This window comes from Bos javanicus, chromosome 10 (assembly GCF_032452875.1).
Source record: "Bos javanicus breed banteng chromosome 10, ARS-OSU_banteng_1.0, whole genome shotgun sequence".
NCBI lineage: Eukaryota > Metazoa > Chordata > Mammalia > Artiodactyla > Bovidae > Bos > Bos javanicus.
The window spans coordinates 13,392,860-13,415,183 of record NC_083877.1 but is presented as its reverse complement, the minus strand read 5'-3'; the positions used below and the strand labels follow the sequence as shown (position 1 = coordinate 13,415,183).

Here is a 22,324-nt window from a genome sequence, read left to right as displayed (position 1 = left end):
CCAGAAGGGACCAGGGGACTGGGTGGCCTCCCCTTTACCCTGGGAGGGGGCTGACTGGATGCCCCGGGCCCAGGGCCAAGCTGCTGGGCTGCTGACTCAGGCCCTGCTGGCCAGCTCAGCATTCCTGCCCTCCCGACTGAATTGGGGCTATTGAAGCTCTTTGTAGGGGGGTTAGGCCACTGGTCACACCCCCAACCCAGAGCCTTCGCTGCACTGAGGGCTCTGCTGTCAGGAAAGGCGGCACACAGGCACTAGGGGGGTCAGTTGGAGAGTGCCCTGGACACCAGCTGCTACTCTGGGGGTGTCTGGGACCGAGGACAATCCAGGTAAGCTGACTAGGCTGGGTCAGAGAGGGGAGTCCAGGGGAAGGGAATTGCCTTGACCCTTAGGACTGAAGACCCTGGGATGGCGATGCTTCTCATGACCCCCGGCTCGGGGAGGGGTCTGTCTCTCTGCATAGGCTGCCTTGTGTACATGGGGTGCTGCAGGGGTTCTGTGGGTTGTTCTGCCTCCCCCATCAGACTAGAGCATCCCTAAGCCAGAGTGGTTTTCCCATTGGGTTGAAGCCATCACAGGGTATAGGTTGGGTCTCCCCCATCAGGCACGGACACAGGGTGGTTTGAAGCCTTGCCCATCAGACCCAGAGCTTCCCAAGCTCAGTCTTTGTCCTCCTGAGTATCTAACTTGAGGATTGTATCTGGAGCCCAGTCTCAGCCTGTGCTGGTGTGTCCCAGCAAAACCACAGAGAACCTGCCCCCCAAAGACCCAATGCTTCATTAGAGACAGTGCCCCCACCCTGTCCCACCTCCTCCTCTCTGGTCTTTGCCCTTAAGCCAGGATCTGCATCCCCTACCCTGAGTCCTGGCTGCTCGGGCTGACAGCTGTCAGATGTGCTTTTTCAGGTATGGGGGAGGGCCAGGTGCCATGAAGCCAGTGCGGGTTGTCACTCTTTGCTGGGTCCTACTGCTGGTGTCCAGGCTGGGGACCACCAGGAAGGAATCCCCAGAAGAGGCCTCCTTCTACTATGGAAACTTCCCACTTGGTATGTCCACCCTCCAGTTGCTCTGTCCGTCTGTCCATCTGTCTGTCAGCTTGCCCACGCTGGCTGACCTGTCCAGGAGTTTCAGTGTTTCAGCTTCCTTATAGGTAGGATGGTGAAAATAACTCCATGTAGTTGTTCTGAAATAAAAGTTCCTAACAGATTTTTTAAATTTTTATTCGAGTGTAGTTGCTTTTCAGTCTTATGTTAGTTTCTGCTGTATAGCAAAATGAATTAGTTATATGTATACATATATCCCTTCTTTTTTAGATTTCCTTCCCATTTAGGTCACCACAGAGCACTGAGTAGAGCTCCTTGTGCTATACTGAAGTTTCTCATCAGTTATGTGTTTTATATATGGTGTTTACAGTGCCTAACATATGTTTTTTAAGTTACTATATAGACAGTAAATGCCAATCAGAGCTAAAATAGTGCAGATAATGCTTTTAACGCATAATGTCTCTCCCCTCCCCCTGCCACACATGCTCCCACCCCTGCCCCTAGGGAGATAGGGCAGGCTGCCAGGGAGGGGGCTTGTCCTGTGGTCCTGGAGGCACAGCCCAGGATCCCAGTCCCGGATGGGGAGTGGGAGAGGGCTCAGGGCCCAGCTTGGGGTCTCCCCCTGCAGGCTTCTCCTGGGGTGTGGGCAGTTCCGCCTTCCAGACTGAGGGCGCCTGGGACCAGCATGGCAAAGGGCCCAGCATCTGGGACACCTTCACGCACAGCGGGAAGGGGAATGTGCTCGGGGATGAGACAGCAGACGTGGCCTGCAACAGCTACTACAAGGTCCAAGTGAGTGATGGGTGTGCGTGCGCATGTGTGACTGAGCATCACCTAGCGAGAGCTGGGAGGTGACATACTGGGGGAGCCCAGGTGACAATGTCAACTAGCTGCTCTGTGAACGCCCTCAACCTGATGCAGCTGGGCAGGGAGGGGCTGGTAGTGACTGGGGCTTGGGGAGCGGGTGCCAGGATATGGGAAGGTATGTGGATGTAGAAGGAAAAGAAAGCAGGCTCCACCTGAGCCAGGGCCTTAGTCCAAGGGTTGGGCAGCTGAAGGGCCGAGGCCTTGACCCCAGGGTCTACCGGCCATCGTGGCCCCTGTATAGGAGTCGGCCCCATGGAGACAGTGGGACCAGCTCATCCTCTCTCCCTCTGCCCAGCACCCACTTCCCTCTCTGGACTGGGGGTCCAGAACCCCGGTGGAATTCTCAGAGCACCCCCATATCCTGTCTTTTACTCTACTCCTGGCATAGGCCCAGGAGGAGGCAGGGGGAGGTGGCATCACCCCCGCTGTGTAGATGGGAGCGTGGCCAGGAGGTGCCCTGGCAGGGCCCGGCTGACCCAGCCCGCACCCACCCGCGTGTGCACAGGAGGACGTCGCTCTGCTGAGGGAGCTGCGTGTCAGCCACTACCGCTTCTCCCTGTCCTGGCCCCGGCTCCTGCCCACGGGCGTCCGAGGTGAGCTACGGCCACCCTATCCCTGCCCCAGAGTGGCCTCTTTTGGTCACGTTGGCTTGGTGGGGACACCACAAGTCCTGGGTGGGGAGAACAGCCCACAGGCACAGCTTCCCCAGCAGCGTCTCTCACGGGTTCCGAAGGTAGCTGGGCTCAGAAGTGCTCAACCTTTTTGTCAGCAGGGACTGGTTTTGTGGAAGAAGAATTTTCCACAGATGGTTTTGTTTTGGGGATGGTTCTGGGATGGTGCACGCACACTACATTTACTGTGCGCTTTCCATTTCTATTACATCAGCTCCATCTCAGATCATCAGGCATTAGAGCCTCGAGGTTGGGGACCCCTGGCTGGACTCCCAGGAGTAGCTATTCCACCATCTGAGACCCAAGTGCTGGTGGACTGCGTGTGCCTCAGGCCTGCCGAAAGCTCCAGGGTCCCGGCATAGTGCACTGCAGAAGGCCAGCATCCTTTCTCATCACGTCCCCTTTTATTTCCCCTTCAGCTGACGGGGTGAACAGGAAGGGAATCCAATTCTACAGTGACTTCATCGATGCCCTTGTGAAGAGCAACATAACCCCCATCGTGACCTTGCACCACTGGGATCTCCCACAGGTGAGGCTGTGCAGGTTCAGAGGCCCAAGGGGAAGCTCCGCTCAGCAGGAGGGAGCGTGCTCTGGGCACTTGGGATGGCCAAGGTGGGGGCAAAGCCTGGAGTCTGGGCTCTGGCTCAGGATAGGAAGATGGCAGGAAGTGAAGAAGAAATCTCTCAACTCACCCATGGCAGGGAGGTCACACTGATTTAACTGATGTTTGTAATAAGTGGTAAGGGCAGATTCTGATGTTTCGCAAAACATATAACCTAGAAGCAACAACTCAAACTTACAAAGAAAGAAGTCTCTTTTGAGTAAGAGTTCATGGAATCAACAAGTTTGTTTAGCCTTTCTTTCTCTAGTTTGTTAGAATTAGTACTGTTTGTGCTCGTACATGAGCACCCTTGGGACTTTCCTGGCGGTCCAGTGGTTAAGACTCAGTGCTCCCAATGCAGGAGGCACAGGTATGATTACTGGTCAGGGAATCAAGATCCCACATGCCAAAAAATATATAAATTAATAAAAAATTTTACAAAAGATGAGCACCCCCACCCTCCCAAGTGATCTCTGTAAGAACCTCACTGTTAGACATCACCATTCAAGAGTTTTTTTGTTTGTTCAACAAGGCTCCTCAGAGCCCAGCTGGCAGAGGAGTCGTTTCTGTACCTTCTTGTGACACATGGTGGTGGGAGGTCAGAGGGCAAGACATTGGCTTCAGGGAGGTGTGATGGAGAAGATGGAGTTCCATCGACACTTTGGTGGGTTGGGCGTGAGGTGGGAGGAAGACCTCTGAGCTGAGGCTGGGATTGTAGAGCAGGCTTTGGGGAGGTGAACTGGAAACCACCTTCCAACTTCTTCCCTGGTTAATTGCTGTCACTGCCCCTTTGGCATTCCCGCAAACCCTCCAAGACGAGTTCAGTAGGCAATCCTGATGGAGCGATGAATCTTGGGGAAATCTTGCATGATGAGCAGATGCCCTTGGATGGGAGAGAGCCCTTCCCTGAAGGAAGCAGAACTGCTCTCATGACAGAGGCTTCTGGGAGGTTTCTGAGACCTGCATGGCCCTCAAAATTCTAACCAGAGTTCCCACTCCCAGCATTGTGTCTTATTTCTTCTTATAATCAAGATTCTTTTCTCATGATCAGACCTCTTTCCTCTGGCAGTTTTTCTTAAATACTCATTCTATACAGTTCTTTTTAAGCATGAGAATCTCAAACTTTCTCTGCTTCCTCCCTCTTGTTTGTATAAGGTATAATATGTCTCCATATTTCTCTACAGTTAAACACTGCCACTATCTCCCCGTCTTTTTTCCTCTCTTTATTGGAGTGTAAGTGCTTTACAAAGCTGTGCTGTGTACGTTTCTGCTGTAAATGAAGTGAATCAGCTATATATATACACATATGTTCCCTCTCTCTTGGACCGCCCTCCCACCTGACCCATTCCACCCCCCTAAATCTTCAAGTTTTAATGCCTGAGACCCTGCATCTTTGCTCCCCTTTCCTCTAAACATCCTCTGTAGCTCCAATCAGCCAAGTTTCTTCCACAAACTTGGCCCATTGACCCCAAAAGTCTTTTCTGGAGACGGACCCCTGGGGCACCTGCTTCTCTCTCCGCCCCTCTGTTTGCAGCTGCTCCAGGCCAAGTACGGCGGGTGGCAGAACGTGAGCATGGCCAACTACTTCAGTGATTATGCCAACCTGTGCTTTGAGGCTTTTGGGGACCGTGTGAAACACTGGGTTACTTTCAGTGATCCTCGGGTAAGCAGACCCCCGCTCCAGGTGGGAAAACCCACTTTCCAGCCAAGAGCGCACCCTGTCACTTCTCACAGGTCCTGTGGTTCTCACTTGCCATCCCTGCAGACAATGGCAGAAGAGGGCTACGAGACGGGCCACCACGCACCTGGCCTGAAGCTCCAGGGCACGGGCCTGTACAAGGCGGCACATCACGTCATTAAGGTGAGGTGGGTCCTTCTGGGAGTGAAGGCCAGGGTCAAAGTGGATAGGTGAGCGCCAGTGACAGCTAAGCCTGCCCCGGGGGCCCGAGTCTGAGCCCAGTCCTCTGCCGCCTCCACCTTCGCACCTGTGCACCATTCCCTTCCCTTCCATCTGTGAGCATCTACAAGGGAGGGTCCCATCCAGCGCTCTGCTGGACACTGCGACCAGATGCCAGGATGGCTCCCTAGAGCTGGCAATCTGGCCAAGGGGCTGGAGCACATGAGTGTGAAAACTTGTCACCTACAGGTCTAAACTGCCTTGTGGGGCATGGTGACAGGAGGAAAGGGGGATGACAGTGAGCTAGGGGAGAAAATCTTCAGTGCATGAGCAGAAGTAAGAGGAGGTTAGTGAAGGACAGCAGTAGGAAGGGGTTAGGAGTGCTTGTCTGATAGCATGGACTTCAAAGGATCTGGAGTTTTTGGAGGGGGAAGGAGAAATCATTTGGAAGCAACAACAAAGAGCAAGGCAGACACTCTCCTAAGGTATGTGGGGTGTGAGGGGAAAACACTGGCATCTGCTGGAAAGAGCTGCAGTGGCTGCAGTGGTCTGTAGGGGCAGCCAGGCTCAGTTAGGGCAAAAACTGAGGAGGACACGGAGGACAGGCTGAATTATAAACCACCAGAAAGGCCTGAGAAGTGGGGAAAGAAGTGGGTCCCATTCCAGGACATATATGATGATGACTGGGGAATGGATGCCAGGCATGATGGGGTGGCCCCCAGTGGTCTCTCAACAGAAGGTGGACAATCTGATCAAGCGGGCAGGCAAGGGACCATTGGGGACACACCGGACCCTCAAATCCATGTCAGCAAGAGACCTTTCTCATTCTTTCCCTACTTAGCTTAGGATTTCTTTAACTGTGAATATTTAAAGGGCAGAGCTCTGAAGACATCAGCGGGTCCCTGGGGGAGAAAGTGGAGAGAAGGCTGGTTGGCACATTTTGCATTCTATTTCTCAAGACTGTTTCAGATGCTTGGTGTTTCCCTAATTCCCTGAGCACGTGTGCTGAAAGCAATGCCTAGTGACAGCGTAGGACAACCAGGGACAAAACAGACACGTGAGCAAAAATCTTAGAAACAATAAATAACGCGAAGCGGTGGCTTACGTGTCCATGCCAGATTTAGACCAAGTTTCCTCCGTAATACAAAGAAAATGGAAGTCAGAGGAAGGGAGACCATGGATTGGGCTAATCACTGCTGGACTCATGAAAAGGATAAAACTTAAAGTGATCTCCAGAGTTAGAAAGGAGAGAAAGCCCCCCTTGGGTTGTAAGGGAGGAGAGAAATGGAGCAGGTGGGCACCCCGACGGACTCCTCTCTCTTCCAGGCCCACGCCCAGGCCTGGCATGCCTACAACGACACATGGCGCAGCCAGCAGCAAGGTGAGTCCCGCACCGAGGGCCCCGAGGACAGAGTGACCAGGGAGCGGTGTCATTCTGCCTGCCACCCCCTTCTCTTTCTTTTAAGGTCTGGTGGGGATCTCATTAAACTGCGACTGGGGGGAGCCTGTGGACCTTAGTAACCCCAAGGACATAGAGGCTGCCGAGAGATACCTACAGTTCTGCCTGGGCTGGTTTGCCAACCCCATTTACGCTGGAGACTACCCCCAAGTCATGAAGGACCATATCGGTGAGCCATGTCACCTTTTCAGGCTCCAGGTAGCACAGCAACAGTACGGAGCTCGAGCGAGAGGATGGAAAGTCAGGGAGAGAGAAGGATACGCGGGGTGGTTTGGGTGAAGCACTCAAGGGATAACCCAGCCCCCAAAGAACTGAGATCTGGTTATTTGACCTGGAAGGGTGAGGGACATCCAAACAGGTTTCTGACCTGGAAAACGAGACTATCAGAATCCAGGGGGAAAGCAGCTGCAATTCTCGAAGCAGCTCTCTTCTGTGCTCCGTTGTCCTGTCTCCTCCTCCCCACTCCACTCCACCCAGATGCAGCCAAGTAGGGGTGAGGAGTCAAAGACATGGCATTGGGTGGGCTCAGTCCTATCGCTGGTTCTTTTTATCCTTTGAGGAATACTTTCCAAGTTCTGGTGTCCACAGCGTCAGAGAAGAGAATAAAGACAATGCTATAATTTCAGTGTTAACTGCCACTTCATAGAAAACTGCAAATGAAATGGATTGAAAAGTAGAGGATTTATCATCTTACCTGAGATCCAGAAAAGGGTGATCCACAAGTAGTTAACTCAGCATTCTGGGATGTCTTTGGGAACCCAGATTCATCTCTCCACTCTGGCACTTTTAGCTAATTCATCGTCTACTTTCCAAGGCCACAAGGTGGCTACAGGAGCTCCAGGTACCACATCTTTGTACATTAACACTCTGAAGCAGAAAAAAAGGGAATAGTACTATCATCTGTTTTTAAGAACAAGGAAAATCTTCCTAAGAAACAGCTTCTACTTCCAGCTGACTTCCCTTTGAGCCTCAGTTCAGTTCAGTTCAGTCGCTCAGTCGTGTCTGACTCTTTGCAACCCCATGGACTGCGGCACGCCAGGCCTCCCTGTCCATCATCACTCCCGGAGTCCATTCAAACTCATGTCCACCGAGTCGGTGATGCCATCCAACCATCTCATCCTCTGTCGTCCCCTTCTCCTCCTGCCTTCAATCTTTCCCAGCATCAGGGTCTTTTCAAATGAGTCAGTTCTTTGCATCTTTGCATATTGGAGTTTCAGCTTCAATATCAGTCCTTCCAATGAATATTCAGGACTGGTTTCCTTTAGGATGGACTGGTTGGATCTCCTTGCAATCCAAGGGACTCTCAAGAGTCTTCTCCAACACCACAGTTCAAAAGCATCAATTCTTTGGTGCTCAGCTTTCTTAATAGTTCAAATCTCATATACATATATGACTACTGGAAAAACCATAGCCTTGACTAGACGGACCTTTGTTGGCAAAGTAATGTCTCTGCTTTTTAATATGCTATCTAGGTTGGTCATAACTTTCCTTCCAAGGAGTAAGCATCTTTTAATTTCATGGCTGCAGTCACCATCTGCAGTGATTTTGGAGTCCCAAAAATAAAGTCTGCCACTATTTCCACTGTTTCCCCATCTATTTCCCATGAAGTGATGGGACGGGATGCCATGATCTTAGTTTTCCGAATGTTGAGCTTTAACCCAACTTTTTCACTCTCCTCTTTCACTTTCATCAAGAGGCTCTTTATTCTTCTTCACTTTCTGCCATAAGAATGGTGTCATCTGCATATCTGAGGTTATTGATATTTCTCCTGGCAATCTTGATTCCAGCTTGTGCCTCATCCAGCCCAGCATTTCTCATGATGTACTCTGCATATAAGTTAAATAAGCAGGGTGACAATATACAGCCTTGATGTACTCCTTTCCCAATTTGGAACCAGTGTGTCCAGTTCTAACTGTTGCTTCCTGACCTGCATACAGATTTCTCAAGAGGCAGGTCAGGTGGTCTGGTATTCCCATCTCTTTCAGAATTTTCCACAGTTTATTGTGATCCACACAGTCAAAGGCTTTGGCATGGTCAATAAAGTAGAAATAGATGTTTTTCTGGAACTCTCTTGCTTTTTTGATGATCCAGCGGATGTTGGCAATTTGATCTCTGCTTCCTCTGCCTTTTCTAAAACCAGCTTGAACATCTGGAAGTTCACAGTTCATGTATTGTTGAAGCCTGGCTTGGAGAATTTTGAACATTACTTTACAAGTGTGTGAGATGAGTGCAATTGTGCGGTAGTTTGAGCATTCTTTAGCATAGCCTTTCTTTGGGATTGGAATGAAAACTGACATTTTCCAGTCCTGTGGCCACTGCTGAGTTTTCCAAATTTACTGGCATATTGAGTGCAGCACTTTCACAGCATCATCTTTGGGGATTTGAAATAGCTCAACCGGAATTCCATCACCTCCATTAGCTTTGTTCATAGTGATGCTTCCTAAGGCCCACTTGACTTCACATTCCAGAATGTCCGGCTCTAGGTCAGTGATCACACCATCCTGAGTATCTGGGTCGTGAAGATCTGTTTTGTACAGTTCTTTGTCCCCTTTGTGCCTTAGGGAACAGAACTGTCACTAACCCCAAGGTGCCCTAGACCACCAGGACCAGAGCCTCAGAGGCTGGGGGTGGGAGGAGGGGACTATGACTTACAGAAAGGATATAGCCCTTGGAAAGAGGGTGAGAAGGAGAACACGGAAGCAGACCAGCATGGGACTGGGTAGGTAACCAGCAGTGTCCAGCCAATCTAAAACATGTAACTGTGATTTGGTTTCAGCCTCCCTAGGAAAAGGCAAGGATGACAGTGAAATAGATTAAAATCTCATGCATCAACATTATTTTAATGTTTGACCAAGAATGTTTTTATCAACGTATCAAAAATTTCCCCTTCTAAAGGGGAAATTTATCAGACCATTTATCAGACTTCTCTAGAAGAGTTGGCAGCAAGTTCTAATTCCAACTCGGTCACTAACCAGTGAGTGATTCTGGGCAAGGTGCTTCACCTCTTCCTGTCTCAGTCTTTATCACCTAAAAATGAAGGGATTAGTGTCTATAAATTGTTAATGTGACCACATTGAGAATGCAGGTTTTGCTTCCATTGTTGTTATTCTATTGAAGTGGTGAGTGAGACTGGTAACATTTTTTGCTAGGCTAATGAGTAAAAAATTGGATATAACAAGACTTTTCAATACTAGAAAAGATTAAGGAATATATAGTAATGTACTTGCTATCTTTAACTTCAAGGGTCCTAAAATAAATTGTTTGAGGAAACTGGATCTCAAAGATTATAGGTGGGGAATTTTGAAGTGTGTACCTATTCCAATGGAGATCAAAGAGGCCCTGTGGGCTGACTGACATGACGGCTGTGGATTGAGCAAATCTTTTTGAAAGGGCTGTATTCTCTTGGAAATTATGACTGGAGGAACTAAGGTGATTGCCAGTGGAAAGAACCAGAACATGCGGAATTCCTTTCAAATGTATTGACTTAAATAATTTTGCCTATTTTACACATTAAAAAAAAAAAAAAACTTTACAGTTAAAAAAAGTGAAGGGATTAGAAAAAATAATCTCTGAAAATCTTTTGACAACAACCAGTTCTGTGACACATCTGTGCATATACACTCAAAATCTTGAGAAAATCATTCCTGAAGATGTGTAAGAAAAAAGCCCTCATATGGGACAGTGCCCACATGGAACATTCCTACACACACACCCCATCATTCACACGCTGGGTTTGTACTCTCAGGACCCTCAGAAGCCACTGCAGGCGCCACAGGACTGTACGAAAGAGCCAAACTGATTACGTATCTTAGAGAAGTTCTTGGGCTTAAGGTCAATAAACCTAGACCCCACCAACTCCAACTCTGATAATTCAAGTAAGAACAGGGCTCAATTTTTCCTTTTTACAATGTGGAAAGAAGGATCTTCTAAGTAGTTTTTTCTTTTTTTCCTCCAGCATTATTGACTATAGTTGACAAAACAGTTAATATTTTCTTTAGTAGTGAAAGCACTCTGCCTGAAATCTCATTCGCAAATTACTTGCAGGCATCTCTGGAGCATTCATTCACAATAAATACATGAAGAACGGTAATTCTAGACCAGTGCTGTGCAACAGAACCTTTGGTGATCATGGAAATGTTCTACACGTCCTATACCTGTGCTGCTCAAAGTGAGCCTGTAGCCAGTTGTGTCTATTTAAATTCCAATCAAACAAAATTAAAAGTTCAATCCTTCAGTGTGACTGAGTTGAAGACGTCGTCACATTAGCCATATTCCAATAGCCACGTATGGTGAGCGGTTATTGTAGTAGACACCACAGTGACGATTCCTAAGGTTTTTCTCAAGTTCCTAAATATAACTGAAAATAATAATGTTTAATATTTAAATGGATTTAATAATACAATCTTTTCACTCATTTAATCTAAACCAGTAACCTCTTTGGAAACATTTTTATCACTGCATTTTTAGTTACCAACTCATATAAAAATGTTACTTTCCTTTATACATTGACTTAAACTTTTTTTGAGTAGTTTATACAAGGACATGTTTCAAAGTGTATCTTTTAAACGTCTAGTTGTAGTTCCCAAAAAACACATAATGAAACAGAATGATGTAAAAACATAGATGATGGTGAGGGTCATGACCGGGAGGATGACAGCCGTTTACTGAGCTTTCTATGAATAAAGTCTTAACCTGAGCACTCATTTTATATGTTTTGGAGGCAGCAAATTTCTGACCTTAATTTATGTCTTTCTTTAAGCCTCAAACAATGGAACTTGTCTCTAAAACATTTTTTGAAGATAATGGTGAACCTACCCTTAGGATGGCGCGAACATTAATGTTAGTATAGAAAATTAAAAAAAAAATTTTTTTAAGTATAAAAAAGTGAAAAAGGTTAAGCTTCCTCCCCTCCCCTACCTCACTGTTCCTATCCTCCCCAGAAGGAAGTACACTTTCAGAGATGGACTGTGCACGCATAAGCAAAAAACACTGCTGCTAGGTGTGTGTACATGCTCACACATTCACAGTGCTCTGCGTCTTTGTCCCATCTTGGCACTCTTCTATGCTGGCACATGAAACACCGCCTCATTCATTCTAATGGCTGCAGAGTGGCACTGATGTAACACATCCCATCACTTACTTACTAATTAGTCTCTCCTGACAGACCTTCAGGTTGCTTCCAATCTTTTGCTAATGAAGATCCTTGTACATACATCCTTTTACATGAGTAGTGTAGGATAAGTAGATTTAGAATCGGTCAGTGAAAGGACATACGCTTTTACAATTTTGAAAGTGAGGACACTGCCCAACACAGAGGTGGTACCAGCTGACACCACCACAGGTCTGAACATGACTGTCTCTCCCCCACTGGCCTCCACTACCACTGGCCTCCAGTTTCCTTCCAAGAGGCAAACAAAATTACCAATTTTTGATGTAAGGAATAACCTAGTTCTACTTTTTTTCCAGATAGCTGCACAACTTTCCATATACCACTTACTGAGTAATCTGTGAAAATATTACTTTTAAGCAAGCTGAACTGAAAAATTTTTGGCTAGCATTCCAATGAAGAAATTGCAGTTAGAAAGGCTAAGATTATAATTTCCATGCTGATGCATTCCAAAGCCTAGGATCTGGATATTGGCTTTCATGTCAACACACCAGTATCATCATGGTATGACAACAGAATGTGAGAAAATAAAACTTGGTTAAGTTCTACTTTTTTGTCTCATTAGGAAGAAAGAGTGCAGAGCAAGGTCTGGAAATGTCAAGGCTGCCAGTGTTCTCACTCCAGGAGAAGAGCTACATTAAAGGCACATCTGACTTCTTGGGCTTAGGCCATTTTACGACTCGGTTCATCACGGAAAGGAGCTATCCTTCTGGCCAGGGGCCCAGCTACCAGAATGATCGTGACTTAGTAGAACTGGTTGACCCAAACTGGCTTGATCTGGGATCTAAATGGCTATATTCTGTGCCATGGGGATTTCGGAGGCTTCTCAACTTTGCTCAGGTGACTACATTAAGCTGAAGGACATTTTTTACCTGAATTCATGTTTTTACAGCATAAGCTCAGGTGCCTACATTTTAAAGTTAATTAAAAAACCCAGTTACACTTCAGAAGCTACTAGATACAGGCCTTAAAGAAAGACTAATGTGGACTTTCTTGGTGATCCAATGGTTAAGACTCTCAACTTCCATTGCAGGGGGCACAGGTTCAATCCTTGGTCAGGGAATTAAGATCCCACATGGTACACAGCATGGCCAAAGAAAAGATGAATGTTTACTAAGAATCATATATAGAGATCATATACATGGTTGTTATATCTTATATAAATTCATATAATATGCATATATATCATATATAACAATATATGATTACATGTGATACAGATACTATATACATTTATAAATAAACTTCAAAAATCTCATACTTTTCTGCTCTTCTCACCTATAATGGAATACATAGACAAAAACAAGACCTGAAGCATATTTTCTCTAAAATGATGGCTTGTCAAGAAATGAATTCTTCTGAGACTTCCCTGGTAGTTCAGTGGTTAAGACTCCATGCTTCCAGTCCAGGGATGCAGGGGGCACAGGTGCAATTCCTGGTCAGGGAACTAAGATCCCATTTGCTTCATGGTACAGCCAAAAATAAATATACATACATACATATAAAATTTTTTTCTATATGAACTTGCCTTCTGCCTACATTCATCTCTAAATAAACATGCTAACTGGCATCTACTAAATGCCAATTAGAATGCCCAATTAGAATATGGCAGGCTTCAATATGTGTTGCCATGATTCCTTTCAGACTCAATACGGCAATCCACTCATATATGTGACAGAAAATGGAGCGTCTCAAAGATTACACTGTACCCAACTGTGTGATGAGTGGAGAATTCAATATCTTAAAGGATACACAAATGAAATGCTAAAAGGTAAGATACAAACTGTCTTCACATATCTTTTTATTCAACTTGGGCAAAATTTGATAACACGATTGATTAAAACTGTTTCTAAATCTCATAAATGAAAATATTTAAGCTTATCTTCACAATACTGTTTTTCAAAGAAAACAAAACATATTCAAAATGGAATAAAATGTCTTTGCAGCTATCAAAGATGGTGCTAATGTAAAAGGGTATACTTCCTGGTCTCTGTTGGATAAGTTTGAATGGGAGAGAGGATACTCAGATAGATATGGATTCTACTATATTGATTTCAACAAGAAAAATAGGCCGCGCTATCCAAAGGCTTCAGTTGAATATTACAAGAGGATCATCATTGCCAATGGGTTTCCCAATCAGAGAGAGGTAGGAATAATTCTCAATGTTATTCTTTCTGGATTTTAGAACTAGGTAACTGGAGTACAGAGTTTAGCAAGCACCTCACAGGGGTATCTGGGAACAGAGCCCGGTGTTTTTTCCCCTCCTTGCTTATTTGCTTGGAATTGGGGTAAGAACAATGCAATCCTAGCACACAGAGCATTAAGAGCAGACTAGGGTTATTAAAATTTTTCATTTCTTTTCCCACCAAATGGCACAGCAATACAAGTGCACTATTTCCAAAATGAGATTAAAATAGTAAAAAATATTCTGTAAAACCTCCCATTTTCTATAAGCTACACGTTTTTCTATTAGCTCTCTATTCTCTATGCTGTTGCACCCAATGGCAGGGAATGTAAGTTGTAATTTAGAGTGTCTTAATTCTTTTGAAAAAATCTCACTTGTTCATCAACACTCTTTTAGGGTGAGCCTGGTTGGACTATAAATAGAAGCAGTGACTGATGGTTATCAGGTATTCACTATTCTTGCATTAGTAGAAAAGATAGTCATGCATTATTAGAAAAAGATAGCTAGATTATAAGAATCAAAACTGCTCTTTAGCTCCCTCACAATGATGCACAGGCGTTCAATAAATATTAACTGATTTAAACTATAAGCAGATTCTTGGAAAAATCTTTACCCCACACTATTCCAAAAATGATTTCAAAGAGTACAAACATAGTCTAAGACAACTTACTTACCAAGTGGGTTTTTATTAGGTGGAAACTTGGTACTTCAAAGCCTTGGAAATTTGCTCTATCAACAACCAGATGCTTGCTGCAGGTGAGTTTAATTCTTTGATAATTAAACCATGTAATTAACATATGTAGTAGTATTACCAAAATCTCAAAATGTGGACGCACCTTAAGTCAATCTTCCGAAACCACATGATTAGAAATGGACTTTTTTTCCTTTACTTTGAAGCAATGTCAAATTTCTATCAGCATTTAAAATGTTTTCTAAAAATCTACCACGAAAAAGAAATATTTTATCTACTCTAGTTTGATTCTGAATGATAGTGTATATTTATAAATCTACTATTGTTATTGTGGGCTGTTGGAAGGAGGGAGAAATTCAACCATTCTACCAAATGGAATGAAGAAAAATCCACAAACACATTACATTATATTCACTCACTCAGCAAGTAATTATTAAAGTCACTATTGGCTCAATGGTGTTTTAAGCCCTGGGGGCATAGCAATAAACAAAACAAGGTCCTTGCTTTCACAGAAGGCATTTCTAATGCAATGGGATCTAAAAGGGTCAGAGATGTAGCATAAGCAGGATAGTAAACATGCATCAAGAAATGCCAGTGCATATCATCTTTTTCTCTGTAGTTTGTCTTTACATATAAGGGGCTTCCTTTGTAGCTCAGTCAGTCTGCCTGAAATGGAGGAGACCCAGGTTTGATTCCTGGATCCGGAAGATCCCCTGGAGAAGGAAATGGCAACCCACTCCAGTACTATGGCCTGGGAATCCCATGGACAGAGGAGCCTGGCGGGCTACAGTCCATGGGGTCACAAGAGTCAGAGATGACTTAGCAACTAAACCACCATACATAAGGGCAACGAGAGAAATACACTTTCTGTTTTAACAATTTTTTTTTTTTTTTACTGTTATGCACATTTAACAAATTCATCTTTAATGTGGTATCAGAGGTGGAAAATGCTAGCTCAAATCCTACCAACTCAGCTATTTTTACAGGCCAATCTACCACTGTCCCCTCCCCCCTCATCTAAATATTCAAGCAATATTAAAGATGTATATTCCATTAAATTAAAGTAATACAGAAACATGATGTAGAATTTACTACTGAGCCCACAAGCTCAATGAGAATAGGGTCTGTGCCTTATTTATCTCAGTAACCAAGGGTACCCGGCACAAAACCTAAAAGCAGGCATTTCATAAATGTCTACCACAATATTAATGCACATGAAATAATGCTTATCATTTAACTCTTAAAATTACTTAGCTATGGTAAGAATTACCATAAAAATTTTCAATATAGAAATTCCTACACCTCTTAAAATATACAATCACACCTTTCAGTTCAGTTGCTCAGTCGCGTCCGACTCTGCAACCCCATGAATTGCAGCACGCCAGGCCTCCCTGTAGGAGAAGGCAATGGCACCCCACTCCAGTACTCTTGCCTGGAAAATCCCATGGACAGAGGACCCTGGTGGGCTGCAGTCCATGGGGTTTCGAAGAGTCGGACACGACTGAGCGACTTCACTTTCACTTTTCACTTTCATGCACTGGAGGAGGAAATGGCAACCCACTCCAGTGTTCTTGCCTGGAGAATCCCAGGGACAGGGGAGCCTGGTGGGCTGCCGTCTATGGGGTCGCACAGAGTTGGACACGACTGAAGCGACTTAGCAGCAGCAGCAGCAGGCCTCCCTGTACATCACCAACTCCCGCAGTTCACTCAAACTCACATCACACCTTTGAAAGGCTCCAAATATTTTTCAAGAAATTTTTTTTTCCCCTAAATCCCTCCAATGAGTCCACGGCCATACCACCCTGAACATACCCAATACCATCTCAATCACCCAGTGAGAATTATAGAAGCTGAGGAATATGGCTGCTAATATTCTGAGTAAGCACAAGCACTGACATACATATAGACTTTATTATAGTACTGAAGAACCAAAAGTCAGCATTCTTTATCCATATTTTCTAAAGTATCTCACGAAGCCCTTACACAATTTTTTATAACATTTAATATACCAGGTTCTCTTTTTTATAGCAAATGAGAATTAGCAAGTGTGATGGTGCCATGTTGCAACTTTTTCTGGACAGCTGAAACTTTCAGGATGAAGCTGCAGTCGCCTTCTCATCTGCCATTTGGTCTCTCCCCCCCACTGCAGAGCCTTTGCTAAGTTACATGCAGATCGTGACGGAGATCGTGGTACCCACAGTCTGCACCCTCTGTATACTAATCGCTGCAGTTCTCCTGATGCTTCTCCTGCGGAGTCTGAGCTGAGACGCGGTCACCTGTTCTGCAGCTGCATCTTTCAGAGAGAACCATCAGGATCTTCCTCAGCTTCTTTCTCCTTTTTCTCCTTTAAAGGCTCAGGCATATATCTGTTTTCAGGTTTTGTGATAATTACCTTCCAATTACCTCTGTCCATTTTTTTTGGGGGGGGGGGGGATGCAGTTTGAGCTAGGATTTAAGAATTAGAAAATTAAAAGAAAGTGTAAACAAAATAAAAATCACCTGTAATCTCACGCTTCTCAAAGTCAATGTTAGTATTTTGCTGTATATCATGCACTGATTTTTATTTTGCAGAAAGGGATACTGCACAAACGGTTTTATGATTTATCTCATTTTAAAATCTGTCCTGGGGACTCCCCTGGTGGTCCAGTGGTTAACACTTCCACTTTCCACTGCAGGGGGTGCAAGTTTGATCTCTGGGGGGAAGCTAAGATCCCACATGCCTTGTGGCCAAAAAAACTCAAAAACATAAAAAATAAAAATGAAAAGTAAAATCTGTCTGGAAATATTATTTTAATGCAGAAATGATTACCACATTAGGACTGTGCTACATACGACAAAGTCAGTCCTTTAGATAACAACGCTTTCAGGCAGTCATGCAAAAGCACTAGATGTGGACCAAGTAAATGAGGATGTATACTTTGCTAAGAGAAATTTTCTTCTGCTAAATGAGTATCCTTTACTCACTGAAATACCTCAAAGAAATATTATATACTTAATTCATGTATCTTCTCTGTAACTGGATAGTTTTTTAAAAGTCCATTTTATTCTTAACTATGCTAAAATTAATATCCATTTATTGGGTATAAAACACAGCTTAAGAAAGAATGTTAAGGAAAACTCATTCACTATCTATTTAGTATTGGTGAAACACAAAACAGTAAGATCATAGAAAGGGTTATTCCATTCATTCTTTTGGTTAATACTATCTCAAGTTAAACCTTTTAAAAAGGTACTTACATCTGGGGCTTAGTCCTACATTTGGGATGAGTTACAACTGTTTTTCACAAAACTTTGCTTTCAATGTCAAATCAACATGCCTGTTTAGGGTTTTTCTGTTCCATCAATGGTTTTGAAACCAAACTCTCTACTATATATACAGATTTCAGATGCAGAGACATTATCACTCATAAAATTGTTTTTTCATTTCTCCGGTTTTAGGATTAAACTGTCAGTTGACTATGACAGCTTCTTTCAACTACAGAAGGTAGGAAAGAAATTAGACTTGCACAGCTAACACCCGGTAAGCCTTTTATGTGATTACTAATAATTCATATTTCAAATGTATTAAATCAGCATTTATGTCATAGAAAAAAAGAAAAAGCATAAGGTTCTTAGGACATTATGAAGTATTTTCAGAGAATAAAGAATGAACACACTACCTTACGGAGGGCCCCAGCAGCACACCTCACTTGAAATGCACCTGGCTGCAGGTAACCATGTTAGTAAAGGATATCCTTTCTTCCAAGCTACCGCTTAATGTTAATTCAGAAAAATCTATAACCAGAGAGAGAGAGAGAGAGATCAAAATCAATTACCAGTCAGCTTTTCTACTAAGTTACTGCTGAATTTTACAATAATCAAGAGGTGGTCTGAATGATGTGTCTTCTACCTGAAGAGAACCAGTTAAGACAAAAATCAGCAAAGACAATTTCTTTAAATAGTTAACCTTCTTGATGCACTGAAAACAATGACTAAACAAACTAAGAGGGCTTCCCTGGTGGCTTAGTGGTAAAGAATCCACCTGCCAATGCAGGAGACATGGGTTTAATTCCTGGTCCAGGAAGATGCCACATGCTGTGGAGTAACTTAGTCTCCGAGACACAAGTACTGAGCCTGTGCTCTAGAGCCCGGGAGCCACAAGAGAAGCCATGACAATGAGAAACCCACACACCACAACCAGAGAAAAGCCCCCTCTCACTGCAATTAGAGGAAAAAAGCTTGAGAAGCAGTGAAGACCCAGCATAGCCAAAAATAAAAAATAAAAATTAATTAAAAAAAAAACTAAGATAAACTAGATTCTTAAAAATCGTATTGTACACAACATTGTAAACACAAAATGGTAAAGCAATTTTATAAACACATTGTAAAGCAATTATATTCCAATAAAAAATTTTTTTAATTATATATTTTGGGGACTTTCCTGGCAGTCCAGTGGTTAGGACTCCATGCTTCCACTGCAGGCTGCCCAGATATGATCCTTGGAAAGGGACTAAAATCCCACAAAATGTGTGGTGTAGTAAAAAAAAAAAAAAAAGATATATTTTAAATATGGGAACCTACTGCTTTAATTTTTGTGCCTCTTTCGCTACAGTTAAACAACTGTCTTTTTCTAATCGTAATATATATTTCAGAAAACATTTTCTACTTAGGATTTATAGTCTTAGAGCTAGAAATACATCCATTTTTTTTTCTCCTGAAGACTGTTGTATTTCAAAAATAAATGATACAATTAACATTTAGACGAGACCATGTCCACTTCCTTGTGGGTCAACATTTTGGTTTCCATATTCCCACCATTACCAGCAACCATCTGCCGAGCACCCCCTGGGTGGGTAGCACTCTACTGGACACTTTTTCTCCCCCATTAACTCCAAGTCATTATTCTCTCTTCCCAGGGCAGCTAAAAGTACACTTCTCTCTCTTCAGTCTTCTGCTTTTGATGTAAATTGTTTTATTCAAGAGCATCATACCATTAGGTATCTTGAAAAGCTAGTATTTGACCTAAGTGCTCAGTCCAATGAAACAGAAAGTCTAATTTTGTAAATGTCTATGATCTTTGGCCAAAAGTAAATGATTTACTGGGCTTTAATATTTACAACTGAAGCTTTGTGTGAATAATCTATGACTTTTACAAATGAGGTCCTCCTTTAACAGTGGGTCTTCCTTTGGGCCAAAGGTCATTGAATAATTTCTAGACAAACATATCAATAATACATGATGGGTAGAAGAGGTAATAAGGTTCAAGTCAAATGGAGTTTGAGTGTGTTTCCAAGCACACAAATATATGATTTCATAAAAATTCCTTATTTTCATAAAAGAAGTCACTGGACCAATACATTAGCAAATAGATTTAACTCTACCGTTCAAAATATCTTGCATTCTTTTTTGAAGCATCAAATACTCTAGAAGATAGGTTCTGTATACTTCACTTACTCAGCATCATTGGAAAAAGTGTTTAATCTTATTTAAAAGGTGTTTAATCTTATATTAATCTCCTAACAAAGGTTTAATCTTCAGGTAATAAATTTTAAAATGGCATTTTTGAAAAATATATCACATTTATTCATGTATTTTAAACTTTTAAAATCATAAAATAAAATCATAAATAAAATTATAAATAAAATCATAAATCACCTTTAAGTAAAAAAAAAAACTGAAACAACAAATGTAGATAAAATGTTTAAATTGATGATCTTTAACCTTTGTAGAATGGCACCCCACTCCAGTACTTTTGCCTAGAAAATCCCATGGACGGAGGAGCCTGGTAGGCTGCAGTTCATGGGGTCGCTAAAGTCGGACACGACTGAGCGACTTCACTTTCACTTTTCATTTTCATGCATTGGAGAAGGAAATGGCAACCCACTCCAGTGTTCTTGCCTGGAGAATCCCAGGGACGGGAAGCCTGGTTGGTTGGCTGCCGTCTATGGGGTCGCACAGAGTCGGACACGACTGAAGCGACACAGCAGCAGCAGCAACCTTTGTGGCACAATGAAATCACCTGGAGAACTTTAAAAATTCTGATGTCCAACGATTGATTCACTTGGGTTTTAGGGCTTTAAAGGCCCCCGCTCCAGTATTCTTGCTTACAGCATCCCAGGGATGGGGGAGCCTGGTGGGCTGCCGTCTATGCGGTAGCACAGAGTCAGATACGACTGAAGCAACTTAGCAGCAGCAGCAGATTCTAATGATCAAAGCTGAGACCCACCCCTGCCTCATCATTCCACACCTCAGGGTTAAGTTTAATCGTCTCTTTTCAGAGGTTCTTCTATGCTCCGGTTTTATATTTTTGCTACTGTAAATAATACCACAATTAGTAATCTGGTCAAAATTTTATTTTGGTGGATACCACCCTCCACAGAAACCATACAACTCGACACTCCATCCAGCAGTGTGTAAGATTTCCCCAAATTCTGGCCAGCACGGTGACAACAAACCGGTTGATCTTTGCTAATCTGACATGTGAAAGTATCTACATAACATAAATTTGCATTTCTCTTATTACATGTGAGGTTGAGCATCTTTTATTTTTAAGATTACACTTGAATTTCCTTTTTGGCAGTGGTGGTGGTTTTAGTCACTAAGTCAAGTCTGACTCTTGAGACCCCATGGACTGTTAGCCTGCCAGGCTCCTCCGTCCACGGGATTTTCCAAGCAAGAACACTGGAGTGGGTTGCCACAGTTCATATTACTTGCTCATTTTTCTTTTTAGTGATTTGAAAGTTCTTTATATACTGGGGAATGTCACCCCTTTTCTGAACATGAGCTGCAAATTTGTTTTCCTAGTTTATCATTTGTCTGTTGTTTAACCTCTGGCATTTTTTGCCAGGCAGAAATTTACTTTTATATAGTTCATTTTTAATCTTTTATAGGCTCCAGCTTTTATATCACACTTAGAAAAGATAGCACAATTTTAACTGATGGTTCTTAGGAAATTTCAGTTTCTTTAGGACTTTTACAGTTCAGCCATGTGAATCACAATGTTTCTATTCTACTTTAGAGAAGTTTCCATTACATCTGAATCAAAACATATTGGGTGTGTAGGGGGGAGAGTAAACAATTTCTGGAAATAATTTTGCAACATATCAATCACTACAATACAACTATTTGTGTTCCCAGCCTTTCAAATTCTTCTTGAATTCTGTCATAAAACGATCAGATTTTATTTTGGATATATCTGCAATATTTAAATCAGCCATTTAAGACTTATAAAAATAAGACATGACAGCCTCACAAAATCCATGTGCACAGAGACAACAGTTTTACAGGTACTTATTGAAGGAGGGAGACTCAGCGGGGCAGCTAATCATACCAGGCACAAAAAGACATCTTTCATGGACACACACCATCTTGGATACAATACTAGAAATCTCAACCCTTATTTCAGAAACAGAGATGGTATTAGGGCAGAAATGTCATCACTGTTTTAAATAGTACACACAAGTGTGAAGTATGAGCTAGCATTTTCATTTTTTTTTCCTCAAGGCATTTCCATTTCATAACCTATTTTCACATCTATGTCCCTATTGCTTGGCCTCTTTTAATAAAATTTCCTCCAGGCAGGAAAATGAGAAAAAGCACTCTTTCATAATTTTTTTTTTCCAGAATAAATAGGTTTATATCTAGAGTTCAAGAAAATTATTTAAAACTAGGCTGCTGCTGCTGCTAAGTCGCTTCAGTCGTGTCTGACTCTGTGCGACCCCAAAGACGGCAGCCCACCAGGCTCCCTTGTCCCTGGGATTCTCCAGGC

General features: G+C 43.2%; 2 protein-coding genes across 8 annotated transcripts in view; one reads left to right on the top strand and one right to left on the bottom strand.

The window, feature by feature from the left end:
- The first annotated feature begins 369 nt into the window (after nt 1-369).
- LCTL (lactase like) lies at nt 370-17,103 on the top strand. The gene is made up of 13 exons (XM_061430153.1): nt 370-1,042; nt 1,668-1,831; nt 2,412-2,499; nt 2,997-3,106; nt 4,713-4,841; nt 4,944-5,039; nt 6,402-6,456; nt 6,542-6,703; nt 12,267-12,541; nt 13,346-13,472; nt 13,648-13,847; nt 14,579-14,642; nt 16,727-17,103. Exons 1-13 carry the CDS (start codon nt 889-891, stop codon nt 16,840-16,842), a joined length of 1,740 nt encoding a protein of 579 aa, XP_061286137.1. The 5' UTR covers nt 370-888; the 3' UTR covers nt 16,843-17,103.
- The window catches only part of ZWILCH (zwilch kinetochore protein), a 42,478-nt gene continuing 36,623 nt past the window's right edge, over nt 16,470-22,324 (bottom strand). For all 7 annotated transcript variants that reach the window (XM_061430139.1, XM_061430144.1, XM_061430138.1 and 4 more), the window contains 2 exons: nt 18,237-18,351; nt 16,470-17,022 (listed from right to left, as the gene is read on the bottom strand). In XM_061430139.1, the coding sequence (XP_061286123.1) occupies nt 18,263-18,351 (89 nt within the window). In that variant the 3' untranslated portion in view covers nt 16,470-17,022; nt 18,237-18,262. The remainder of the gene's footprint in view (nt 17,023-18,236; nt 18,352-22,324) is intronic.

Bases quoted from the DNA above. Each gene is read 5' to 3' on its own strand.
- LCTL (XM_061430153.1), top strand. From the start codon at position 889: ATGTGCTTTTTCAGGTATGGGGGAGGGCCAGGTGCCATGAAGCCAGTG. The intron at 1,832-2,411 runs GTGAGTGATGGG...GCGTGTGCACAG, and splicing joins ACAGCTACTACAAGGTCCAA to GAGGACGTCGCTCTGCTGAG. The intron at 4,842-4,943 runs GTAAGCAGACCC...CCATCCCTGCAG, and splicing joins TTACTTTCAGTGATCCTCGG to ACAATGGCAGAAGAGGGCTA.